The sequence below is a fragment of the Panthera pardus genome, unplaced genomic scaffold (genome assembly GCF_024362965.1).
Source record: "Panthera pardus isolate Hobbes unplaced genomic scaffold, ASM2436296v1 HiC_scaffold_24, whole genome shotgun sequence".
In the NCBI taxonomy this organism is placed as follows: domain Eukaryota; kingdom Metazoa; phylum Chordata; class Mammalia; order Carnivora; family Felidae; genus Panthera; species Panthera pardus.
In genome coordinates this window covers 136295685-136309298 of record NW_026526810.1, presented here as the reverse complement: position 1 = coordinate 136309298, position 13614 = coordinate 136295685, and the positions used below count along the sequence as shown (strand labels likewise).

At 39.7% G+C, this 13614-nt stretch overlaps 1 protein-coding gene across 1 annotated transcript in view; it reads right to left on the bottom strand.

Moving 5' to 3' along the window:
• Positions 1–13614, bottom strand: part of RCOR1 (REST corepressor 1) — a 126759-nt gene that overhangs the window by 41142 nt on the left and 72003 nt on the right. Inside the window, exon 3 of the mRNA XM_019461907.2 lies at positions 6968–7051. Coding sequence (XP_019317452.2) covers positions 6968–7051 — 84 coding nt within the window. The remainder of the gene's footprint in view (positions 1–6967; positions 7052–13614) is intronic.

Here is a 13614-nt window from a genome sequence, read left to right as displayed (position 1 = left end):
GTGGATGACACCTGAGGACATTTCTGCTGCGTGAAATAAGCCAGTCACCAAAACAGGATAATTCCACCGAACCAAGTGCCCAGAGGAGTCAAATTAGTTAAGTCAGAAAGTAGAATGGTGGTTGCCAGGTGCTGGGGGAGGGGGAAGTGTAGGCTTGGGGTTTTTTTTTGAGTTCAGAGTTTCAGTTCTGCAAGATGAGAAGCGTTCTAGAGGCTGGGTACACAACAATGTGAAGTACTTAAGACCACTATCCCCTTAAAAATGGTTAAGATGGAAATATAAACCAACATATTTCATTTGCTTGTTATAATTTCACAATCAAATTTACTCGGAAGCAAAGAAATGGTTAAGATGGTAAATTTCACATCATGTGTATTTTACTACAATTAAAAATAATTATTTAAGGGGCGCCCGGGGGGCTCAGCCTGTTGAGCACCTGACTTCGGCTCAGGTCATGATCTCGTGGTTCAGGAGTTCCAGCCCCGTGTCAGGCTCTGGGCTGACAGCTCAGATTCAGATTCTGTCTCCCTCTCTCTCTGCCTCTCCCCCAACCACAATCTGTCTCTCTTTCAAAAATAAACAAACATTAAAAAAAATTTTTTTAACAATAATTATTAATAAATTTTTTTAAAGAAAAAAATTAAGAGGAGCCTACATGGCTCAGTTGGTTAAATGTCTGGCTCTTGATTTTGGCTCAGGTCATGGTCTCAAGGTTCGTGAGTTTGAGCCCCACCTCTTCCAACGAAGAGCCTGCTCAGGATTCTCTCTCTCTCTCCCCCCACCCTCTGCCCCTCCCCTGCTTGTACACTCTCTTTCTCTCAAAATAAGTAAAACATTAAAAAGAATGAAATAAAAAATTAATATACCCAGTACTGGAGACGTCTTAGAAAACAGGAACACTCCTATAATGTAGAAAAAAATCTATAAATTTAAAAAGTACATACCGTCTGACCTACCAACCCCACTTCAGTGATGTTCACTACAACACTGTTTAGAAATGTTTATGAAACACCTGTATTATATGACCATTAAAAAAAAAAAGCGTGTCAGGGCTAACAGACACGCAGAACGTATTTTATCTTGTACGTACCTATTGCTTTTTAGTTTAAATGAACTATACGTGTATTATTTAGAGTGGCTAAAATCCAAAACACCGACACCACCAAATACTTACAAGGAACTCTCATTCAAAAATGCAAAACGGCACAGCCACTCCAGAAGACAGTCTTGCAATTTCTTACAAAATTAAATGCATTCTTTAACAATCCAGCGATCCTGCTCCTTCGCGCTCACCCCAAGGAGCCGAAAACTCACGTCCACGCCAACACCTGCACATACGTGTTTACGGCAGCTTCCTTCATAACGGCCCGAACTCGGAAGCCACCGAGACGTCCTTCAGCAGGTGAACGCGTAAACACACCGCGGGCCGTCCAGACAGGGGAATGCTGCTCAGCGCTACAAAGAAATGAGCTACAAGCCGGGAAAAGACATGGAGGAAACTTAAATGCGTACTACTACTAAGTCAAAACAGCCACTCTGAAAAGACTCCACATTATAGGACCCCAACTCTCTGACATTCTGAGAGAGGCAAAGTTATGGAGACGGTAAAAAGGTCAGTAGTTGCCAAGAGTTAGGGGGTTGGGAGGGGACGCATAGGCAGAGCACAGAGAATTTTTAGGGCAGGGAAAGGATTTAGTACGATATTACAATAGTGAATACGTGTCACGATAACGTGTGCCGAAACCTACAGAACGCACAACACCAAGAGTGGATCCTGATGTAAACTATGAACTTTGGGTGACAACGATGTTATAAGCGTAGGTTCACCGATTACGACAAGCGCACCGCTCTGGTAGGGGATGGCGGGGGGTGGTGTGCACTGTGGGGGCAGAAGTATTTGGGAAAGCTTGGTGCTTTCTTCTTTTTTCAAAGTTTATTTACTTATTTTGAGAGAGAGAGAGAGAGAGAGAGAGAGAGAATATACATGGGGGAGGGGCAGAGAGCGAGGGAGAGGGAGAATCCCAAGTAAGCTCTGGGCTGTCAGCGCAGGGCCCGACATGGGGCTCAATCCCACGAACCGTGAGATCGTGACTTGAGCCAAAATCAAGAGTCGGACACTTAACCGACTAAGCCACCCAGGCACCCCAAATCTCTGTACTTTCTGATCAATTTGGATGTGAACCTAAAACTGCTCTAAACATTACATACATTTTTGAAAATGAAAAGAATATAAAGAAATAACAAGAAATAATGCATTTGCCCCTTAGCCTAGGAACTCTACTTCTAGGGATTTATCCTAAAGAAATAAGAACATTCCCTACAGCTTTTTTAAAAAGCTTAAAAACCAAGCAACAGACTCTTTACTCTAGAGAACACACTGACAGTTACCAGAGGGCAGGAGTGGGGGCACGGGTCAACTAGGTGACGGGGATCAAGCAGTGCACTTGTGGTGATGAGTGCCAAAAACTTAAAAAGATAAGGAACCTTTAAAAAGAAAGAAGAACTGAAATACTACAAACATCCACTTATGGAATGAGGAAGTCACAGCAATGAAAGGGCCAGTGCAAGTGTGCCACTGTAACACCGCCACATGGTGACAGGTGGCAGCTACACTCGTGAGCAGAGCGTACAGGGTTGTCGCATCACCATGTTGTCCACCTGAAAACTAGTACAACGCTGTGTATCAACCATACTTCAGTTTTTTAGGAAGATCAAATTATGGGATACCCATACCTGTTCTTTAAAAACTAGGCAATAGTAAATGTGTTGAGATAGAACAGAGTCCCAGATATACCGTCAAGAACAAATTGTTGAACTCATACTTTGTGATAAAAAATTTATATATTAATTAATATGTATAAAAATATTAGGAAAAGCATATATATTATACACAGTGACTATGAGAGGGCATTAAGTGTCTACATTATACATTCTGTATTGTGTGAAATTTTGACAACAGCATTTATTTTAATAACCACAAAATCCTTTTGTAAACTTGTGGTACCCCTAAGAGGCACAGCTCTACCTAAACAGCCACCTGAGAAGAAAGAAAACACAAGAAAAACCAGGGATCTGCAGACATCCTTAGATGAGGGACACCTGCTAGCCATCTATATATGTTCCAAATCTCCTACCTACAGAGTCAGAATCAATGTTGGACAGCCAAGACTTTCACAGTCTTTGAAAATAAAGAAGAAAGGAAAGTAGAAAAAACTTCTATTGTGACACTACACTGTGGAGAAGGGAGTTGGGGGGAATGATAGGTGTGCAAACGGAAAAAATTATGTATACGTGTCTGCAATCACACTTCAATCACATTTTAAGGCCTATGATTAGATGACTAGCCAAGAACTAGATGATTCCCAAAGCTCCACAAATGGGAGCCTCCTAAGAGGAACCTCACTCACATCGAGATGCCACGTCACGTTCACATCCTCACACTTGAGCAGTTCGGCAAGTTCCCATTAACCCACATTCCATTCCTAGAGCTCTATCTTAAGAAAATACTAGAAACGCAATAAAACAAACAAAAAACAAAAGAGGACAAAGCTCTAGGATTCGGTATTTTACTACAGCTTTCTTTTACAACAGGCAACAAATCCGAAACAATACACTTTCAACAGAAGGGTAGATACACTTCCATATCCGTGTGATGACAGAACAGCGCAGGGTTATCTCACAGTGTGGGAAAAGCTCCGGTCAATATTCGGGCAAATACAGAGACACAGACAAACCCACACATGGAGAAACACCATCATATCCCTTATAGGACAGAAGAGGAAACAAAGAGGACTGGAAAAAATCCCAGAGCATTTAACAACACTTATCTCTGGGTAATGAAATACTGTGTGAACAGTTCCTTCTTTGTAAGTTTCTGTGTCTTCTGAACTTTCAACAATACGTGAATGTTAACTTGTATACTGGTTTTAAAAGTCATTTTAAAGGCTTACATTAAAACCACAAATTTATTTTAGGCAACAGCATTGTTTAAAAATCTACTAACTTTGGGGCAACTGGGTGGCTCAGTCGGTTATGCATCTGACTGGCTCAGGTCATGATCTCGTGGTTTGTGAGTTCGAGCTCTGCATCGGGCTCTGTGCTGACACCCCGGAGCCTGGAGCCTGCTTTGGATTCTGTGTCTTCCTCTCTCTCTGCCCCTCTCCCAGTCACACTCTGTGTCTCTCTCTCTCTCTCAAAAATAAATAAACATTAAAAAAATTAAAAAAAAAGAAAAAAATAAAAATCTACTAACTTCATATTCTTATCTTTTCTTCTAGGTCTAGAAAGAATGAGAAAATATAAAAATTAAATTCTGACTCCACAGATGTCAACGGGTAATACATGAGCAAAAGGCACTGATCAATGGTGAACTGAAGTAACAAAAGGACAGTGGCCGAAATACAGAACACCGCGACTTAACGAGCTCTCCCTGAGAGAGGCACTCAGAGCATGAACCAGGGTTCATGACGTCAGCAAACCTAGATAACGCTCAACCTTTACTGTGTCAGTTTCCCAAACCTCTTTGACTTGTGGAACGCCAACTGTAAAACGGGGACAAAAATGTCCTCGAGTTATTGTGAAGTGTGAATGCATTTAATGCAGTGCTTGGCACAAAGACTCAACAAATGCTCACGATTCTGGATATTCAGTTCTGGGCACCAACATTTCAAATGGACACCGTGACCAACTGTAACGTCTGGGAGTCCAAGAGACGGAGACACCCGAAGAGCCAATCGTCTAGAAAAAACCCAAAGCGACGAGGCAGGTTGAACTTGGACTAGGAGGGTAAAGGAGGTGGGATGGCCGGAACATCCAAAAGACTCATCTGGAAGATTTCTGTAGCAGAGTTCAAGAAAACAAAGCTTTAAAAATTACAGGGAGGAAGATTTCAGCTTTCTGTTAAAAAGAACATGTTCAAAAATGGAACTGATCGCTTTTTAAGTTAATGCAAGGGCTCAAAGGGGAAATAAACAAACAGGAAATACTTAAAACGTCCTCCCCAGCACAGCAAAGACATCAGAAATGCCAATACCCTTCCTTCTGCTATTCTGTTCTTCATTATAAACTCATTAAGCAGCAGCCTGATAGAGGCAAAATTAAGATACTCTTAAAATCAGATCAGACTGAGATTATTTTATTACTGTTAAATTCACCATTACTAAGAGTACTTGAACTTCCCGTGTTCCATGGAGGGTACTATACAAAAGAAAAGAAAAAGAAAGGGAAGGGAAAAAAAAAAAAAAAAAGATCCTTCTTGGTCAAAATTAAACATGTTTCTCTACCATATGAGCTCTCTGCACCCTGACTATGCTGACACGGATACTGAATACACAAGAAGAGATTACTGAATATGTATCATCTCTCACACTCGTTTGGCAGTGGAAACCTATCAACACTTATTTTAATACCGGAAAACACACTTCGGGAAATCCTGATCAAAGCCTAAGAATTTGAGCCTTCACTCACAATTTAACAGTTTCCTGACAACATTTAGCACTGGTGACTTTCCAAGTCCAACCCCATTTCAGAGCACTAATTCTTAACTGACTCTTGTCAAAGACCCCTTTGAAAATCCAATGTCCTTTTTCTCCAGAAAAATGAACACATACCAAAAAACTTTGCATGTGATTTCCAAGTTTACAAATCCCCATAAATTCTACCTATGAACCCCCATTGAAAAATTCTCCAAAAGGAGATTTAGTTTTTCTTCCACTTAAGTTATGAAGAAAATAAAAACTTTGGGGTCGCCTGGGTGGCTCAGTCGGGTGAGTGTCCGACTTCAGCTCAGGTCATGATCTCACAGTTCGGTTCATGACTTTAAGCCCCGTGTCAGGCTTTCTGCTGCCAGCACAGAGCCCGCTTCGGATCCTTTGTCCCCGTCTCTCTCTGCCTCTCTCCAGCTTGTGCTCTCCCTTGCTCTCTCAAAAACAAATAAACATTAAAAAAAAATTTTTTTTTAAAAGAAAGAAAAAATTTGAAACTGCCAGAGACTTATGGCAATGTCTGATACAAAATTATTTTTGCTGATATTATTTGAGCAGAGGCAACAGAAAAGCTGAAAAAGCAAACTTTGAATATACACTTAATATTACTAGTAACTGTAGGACTCCAACGCTCCCCAATAAAATCCAAAGTAGCTCAGTGTATTCATCCCAATACAACTTTAAGCTCATAAAACAAAGAGTCAATTCACAAGTTCTTCTAGTTAAGTTGAAGTCTTACAGTATAAAGCCTGTTTCCAATAACGTATTTTTGCCCTTTGTAACCCCTCCAATTAGAAATGTACGGATCTGTAAATTCCCAGCTGGGGGAGTTATACACCACGTTATAATTTCCTTTCCACTCTGAGCCTTTCCTCCTAGTTACTCCAGTATTAGCCTGTACAGCATTTTGGATAAAGTAAATTATGAAACCACTGGTTAAGAATTTTAAGCCCTGGGGCTCCTGGGTGACTCAGTCTGTTAAGCGTCCGACTCTTGATTTCAACTCAGGTCATGATCTCACAGTCTGTAAGATTGAGCCCCACATCGGGGCTGACAGCTCTGTGCTGACCGGAGCCTGCTTGGGATTCCCTCTCTCCATCTCTCTCTCTCTCTCTCTCAGTCTGCCTCTCCCCTGCTCACACTCTCTCTCAAAATAAATAAACATTAAGAAGAAAAAAAAAAAATTTAAGTCCTTATGACAGGCCACAGTAAAGAAATGCACACTGTCCGGGGCGCCTGGGTGGCTCAGTCAGTTGAGCATCCGACTTCAGCCGCGGTCTGAATCTCACGGTTCTGCGAGTTCAGGCCCCACGTTGGGCTGGCTGGTGTCATTGCAGAGCCCGCTTTGGCTCCTCTGTCCCCCTCTCTCTGCCCCTCCCCCGCTTGTGTGCTCTCAAAAATAAACATTTAAAACCAACAAAGAACAAAAAAACAACTTTGCTTTAAAGAAGAAAGGTGAAAAATGAAAGTGTTCTAAAACTTACGTTTTGCTTCTGATAGATTCTGATTAGGTGACCAGACCAGCATGCCAAGATTGTCTCGTTCTTGACTGCGTCTCGCTAGTTTGGCTTGGTAGAAATAAAAAAGAAAATTATTATAATTTAACAGACATAACAAGTGATGACTAACAGCACCATTCTGATCTTTTAATCCTCGGAACATCATGACATCGCCCACCCTTTACTGAGACCTGCCCCAAGGAAACCTGCACCCTTACCGTCACAGGGTGAGGGGGGCTCTGAGTCTGCCCAAACACGTCTACTTCTAAGTCTTTTACTGATTTAACAAACAGGTTTACTACTCTCATTTGCTCGGTGAGGAAACTCAACAGGTCATCTGGTAGAAGGAGGCAGAGACAGGACTGCATGGCTACAGTGCCCAGTGGTTAAACTGCTACACACCAGGATGCCCGGCCGTCAGACACGGGGTACCCAGGATATCCGTATTCTTCCCGTGTGCTTTGAATACCCTTATCCTTCTCTGCCACAGTAACTTTTTAGGGACTTGACAACAGGAATCCAAAGATTCTTTTAACTACTTTATTAAAAAATAAGCATTAAAAATACTTAACCTGAAAGCAAACTAAAGTGCATTCAAATTCTTAAAACTCTATGATACAAAATAGAAGACCAAAGGTTTACAAGTGCCAGGTGCTGAGCTGACATGTATAAATGGATTAACCACAAACAACAGTTATATACTACAACAGAGACATTTAAAATGTTATCTTCAAAAAAAGGAGAATAAAATAAAATGTTATCTTCAAAAGATACAGAGGACTCAAGACACAAGAGGCTTACTAATCTCACTAACCCTTGCACTGGGTAGGCCCAAACTCATTCATTCTAAAGGTATTATTCTTACCTTTTTGTTTGTTTGCTTAAATAAATTCCTCTAAGGATATGAAAGTTATGGACTCCGCTCTCTAGAAAAAATCCCAATGAAATAGAAACACACACACACCAATATAAACACACTTTTAGAAAATTCATAAAGCCTGGTTTAAGAATTCTTGTCTTTATGACACTGCCAGGTATCTAATCTTTTACTTAATTTTATCTGTCAATGTGTTCTAGGTTTTATAAAGAAAGAATTCCTATACTTTCGGTAAAACCTATGGGGCAGTTACTTGAAAGAAAAATGACAGGGTGGTGGGAGGGAAAGAACCAGAGTGGACACTGGAAATCAGGCAAAGTGGGAACAGCGTGTGAAGGATACAGAGACAGGAAAAGGAGAAAAGAGATGCTCCCCTTGGCCCCTGAGGACACCTTTTTATATGTATATAGCTCAGTGTTACTGCTACACATAATCTAAAAATGAAATACAATCAACAAAGATGAGGACCCCACATGGAATACAGTCTTGCTGTATTTTATTTATTTATTTTTAAAATTTTTTTTAACGTTTATTTATTTTTGAGACAGAGAGAGACAGAGCATGAACGGGGGAGGGTCAGAGAGAGAGGGAGACACAGAATCTGAAACAGGCTCCAGGCTCTGAGCCATCAGCACAGAGCCTGATGCGGGGCTTGAACTCACGAACCGTGAGATCGTGACCTGAGCCGAAGTTGGACGCTTAACCGACTGAGCCACGCAGGCGCCCCAATCTTGCTGTATTTTAAATAAAAATCAGAAGTCAGAAGAGAAATAAAAGGAATCCGCATTGGAAAAGCAGAATTAAAATGGTTTTATTCACAGATGATCATTTGTGTAGACAATCTACAGAATCTACAAAAAGTTACTCAAAAAATGAGTTTTAGCGAAGTTGTAGGAAATGAGATTGATAGTTTTAAAAAAAGGTAAAAATCGAAATAGTTAATAAAAATCAAAATTAAAGAATATCTCTTTCAGGGGTACTTGGGTGGCTCAATCAGTTAAGTGTCTGGCTCTTGACTTCAGCTCAGGTCACGATCTCACGGTTTGTGAGTTTGAGCCACACCGGGCTCTGTGCTGACAGCTCAGGGCCTGGAGCCTGCTTTGGATTCTGTGTCTCCCTCCCTCTCTGCCCCTTCCCCACTTGTGCTATCCTCTCTCTCTCAAAATATAAACAAACATTAAAAAAAAAAAAAAAAGGAACAAACTGGAAAATCCACCTGAATCAAACTAATTATAAAGATTCAGTAATTAAGACAGTGTGTGGTCCTGGCACACAGGGAAATAAATTAACATAACAGGAGTCCAAAAACAGAACCGCACATATAGGACCAACTAATTTTCCTTCCACAAACGTGCAAAGGCAAAATTCAATGGAGAAAAAGAATCTGTTCAACAAACGATGCTGGAACAAGTGGATATTCATATTAAAAACAAAACAAAACAAAACAAAACAAAACAAAACAAAACAAAACAGGGGCGCGTGGGTGGCTCAGTTGGTCAAGCATCCATCCGAGTCCTGATTTTAGCTCAGGTCATGATCTCACAGTTGGTGGGATCTTTGTCGGGCTCTGCGTTGACAGCGCAGAGCCCGCTTGGGGTTCTTTCCCTCTCTCTCTCTCTTCTCCTCCCCTTTTCTTTCTCTCTCTCTCTCAAAATAAACATCTAAAAAAAATCAAATGGATCCATACCTTACATATACAAATATACAAAAATTAACTGAAAACTGATGACAGAACTAAACGTGAAGCCAGAAGTTATAAAACTACTAGAAGAAAACATGAAAAAATCTTTTGAACTTGGGTTGAAAAAGTTCTTAGATACAATGCCAAAAGCACAATCCATAAAGGAAAAGATTCATAAATTGGACTTTATCCAAAGTAAGAACTTCTACTCATCAAATGACCCATTTAAGGAAACAAAAAGCCAAGCCAAAGACTGAGAAAATAATTACAAATCACATATCTGATAAGGCCTTGTATCCAGAATCTATAAAGAACCCTCAGAACTCAACACAAAGAAATAATCATACTGTTAAAAAATGGGCAAAATAATACAGAGAAAGACAAATATCATATGCTTTCACTCTTATGTGGATCCTGAGAAACTTAACAGGAACCCATGGGGGAGGGGAAGGGGAAAAAAAAAAGAGAGGTTAGAGTGGGAGAGAGCCAAAGCATAAGAGACTCTTAAAAAATGAGAACTGAGGGCTGATGGGGGGTGGGAGGGAGGGAAGGGTGGGTGATGGGTACTGAAGAGGGCATCTTTTGGATGAGCACTGGGCATTGTATGGAAACCAATTTGACAATAAATTTCATATATTTAAAAAAAATGGGCAAAAGATTTGAATAAACATGCCTCCAAAGAAAGTATAAGGATAGCAAATAAGCACACGGAATGTAAAGCTATTAAAAATCAGTAGTCATTAGAGAAAGGCAAATTATTTTTTTTTCAAAATTTTACTTAAATTTGTTAATTAACATACAGGGCAATATTGGTTTCAGGAGTAGAATTCAGTGATTCATCACTTACATACAACCCCCAGTACTCACAACAGGTGCCCTCCTTAATACCCATCACCCATCTAACTAACCCATCCCCCACCCATGTCCCTCCATCAATCCTCAGTTTGTTCTCTAAGAGTCTCTTATGGTTTATTTAGCTCTCTCTTTTCTTTTCCCCTTCTCATATGTTCATCTGTTTTGTTTCTTAAATTCCAGGTGAGTGAAATCATATGGTTATTTCTCTGACTGATTTATTTTGCTTATTAGCATAGTACAGTCTAGCTCCACCCACATGATTGCAAATGGCAAGACTTCATTATTTTTGATGGCTGAGCAATATTCCATCACACACACACACACACACACACACACACCACCTTCTTTATCCATTCATCAGTGGATGGACATCTGGGCTTTTTCCATAGTTTGGCTATTGTTGGTAACGAAGAAAGGCTAATTAAAACGATTCAAGATACCAAAACGTACCTTTAAAAAGACTAACAATACAAAGGTTTGGCAATAATGTGGAGAAACTAGAACTTTCATGTACTGTTGGTCAGAATGTAAAATGGTGCCATCACTTTGGGGGGGAGGGGATCTGGTAATTTCATAACTAAAATTGTGGTATAGCCACTCAATGGAGTAATTTTTCTCAGCAATTTTTCTTTTTTAAAAAAAGAACTATTTAAATAAACATAAATGAATCTCAATTATGCTGAGTGAAAGAGTTAAAGGAAGGGCTAGAAAGAATTCTGTAGTGCTGGACAGGTTTGATGCGTAATAGTACAAGCTCACAGTTTTCAAGGTCCCCTGAGAGAGCACCGATGCAATGACAGCCCAGCAATAATGAGGACATGAGCACACCCAGCTCCCAGATCTCGATTCTAAACACCATTCTCCAATAAAAGAAACCAGGTCTCCTTGGAGAAATGGTCGATTCCAGGACTATGACAGGAAATCTACAAGAGGACCATGAAATATCTTGTTATGCCAGGAGGTAAAAAAGTGTTCAAAGAATGATGGGATCTGCCTCCTCCCTGGCCAAATCTAAAAACAATGTAAGCGAAAATAAATAAATGACAGCAATAAAATAACAACCTGTGAGTCCATATTAATATAAAACAAAAGGACAGATTAAAAAGGGAAGTCAAATGAGGCCAGAACAACCAGGTCAAAGTTGGAAGGTTCACACCACTCACTATTAAGTCTTCATGTATAAAGGAATAGTAATCAAGACAGTGTGGTATTGGCAAAACACAGGTACACAGATCAATGAACAGAAGGCAGACCAGAAATAGACTCATATAAATATGGTCAATTGATTTGTAACAGAGGTGCAAAAAAGCAATTCGATGGAGAAAGGATTCAATTCAATACCCTTTCAACAAAGAGGATTTTTCACAACTGGATCTCCATATGCACAAAAAAAAAAAAAAAAAAAAAGTGAATCTGGGGATGCCTGGGTGGCTCAGTCGGTTGGTTAAGTGTCCAACTTTTGGCTGAGGTCATGATCTCATGGTTCCTGAGATGGAGCCCCGCATAGAGCTCTGTGCTGACAGCGCAGAGCCTGCTTAGGATTCTCTCTTGCCCTCTCTCTGCACCTCCCCTGCTTGTACTGTCTCTCTCTCTCTCAAAATAAACAAACATTAGAGAAAAAAAAAAGTGAACCTCAACCTATTCCTCACACCTTAGAAGAATTTTATTCAAAATGGATCTCATATATACAAGTAAAACCTAACATGATAAATTTTTTAGGAAAGAAATGAGAAAATCTTCATGAACTTGGTTCAGGAAAAGAGGTCTTAGATATGACACCAGAAGTGCAATCTATAAAAGTTTAAAAAATGGTAAATTGAGCTTAATCAAAACCTTGAAACTTCTGCTCTACAAAAGAAACTGTAAGAGACACTGTAGACTGTGAGAAAACATTTACAAATCACATATCTGACAAAGAACTTGTATCCAAAATGTATAAAGAACTTCAAAAATGCAGTGAGAAAATAACCCACTTTCTAAACAATGGGCAAAAAATCTGAACAACTACTTCACCAGTGGAAAATATACAGATGGTATGTAAGCACATGAAAAAATGCTCGAGATCATTAGCCATTAGGAAAATGCAAATTAAAGCCACAATGAGAAATTAACACATACTCTATTAGAATGTCTAAAATAAAAGAAATGGACAATACCAAGCACTGACTAGAATGGAATATCTGAAACTCTCATACAGAGCTAGTGTAAATGCAAAATAAAATGACAAAGCCAGTCAGGAAGAGTTTTGCAGTTTTTATAAAGATGCAATGATATTTAAAAAATTACTGACCCAACAATCAATCACATTCTTAGGTACATACCCTACAGAATTGACATATGTTCACAATAAAGCCTGTATACAGTATTTACAGCAGCTTTATTCACAACTGGTAAAAACTAGCAAGGTGGGGGAGGGGACCCAAATGTCCTTCAAAAAGTAAATGGATAAACTGTGGAGCATCCACACGTGGAATACTGAACAGCAATAAAAAATAAACTACTGATATATGGCCTTATCTCCAATTCATCATATTCAGTGAAAGAATCAGGTCTCCAAAGGTTACATATAATATGATTCCATTTATTTAACATTCTAGAAAGGCAAAACTATGGAAAAAGATCATTGTTCCAGGGGTTAGAAGTAGGAGGAAGGCTAAGAACTGTCCAAGGTAATTTTCTCAAAAGATTAAACTGTTTTGTATCCCAACTATGGTGGTGGTGATGTGAAACTATGCTCGTCTTAACACTCACAAATATGTACACCAAAAACGAATCCATTCTGCTGAGTCTAAACTAAAGAAATAAATATGATGAAAACAAAGCAATGTCATTAATTTCTGGATAGACACTGATGTCTGCTAACGGTGTTAACTCTGAAGCTGCTCTCTTTGTTTAAAGTTGATTGCCAAGTTTTATAAACCTTACAAAATAAACCCAGACTTGGACATGTGGGTGGCTCAATCAGTTAAGGCTCTGACTCTTGATTCTGGCTCAGGTCACAATCTCAGGGTTGTGGGATTGAGTCCTGTGTTGGGCTCCACAATGGGCATGGAGCCTACTTAAGATATATATACATATATTCACTCACTCACTCACTCACTCATTCATTCATTCATTCTCTCTCTCTCCACCACCCCCCTCAACCTCCACTCACACACTCTCTCTAAAAAAGAAAAAATAAGAAGCCCAGACTTGACTGAAAGTAGAAGGTAACTGAAA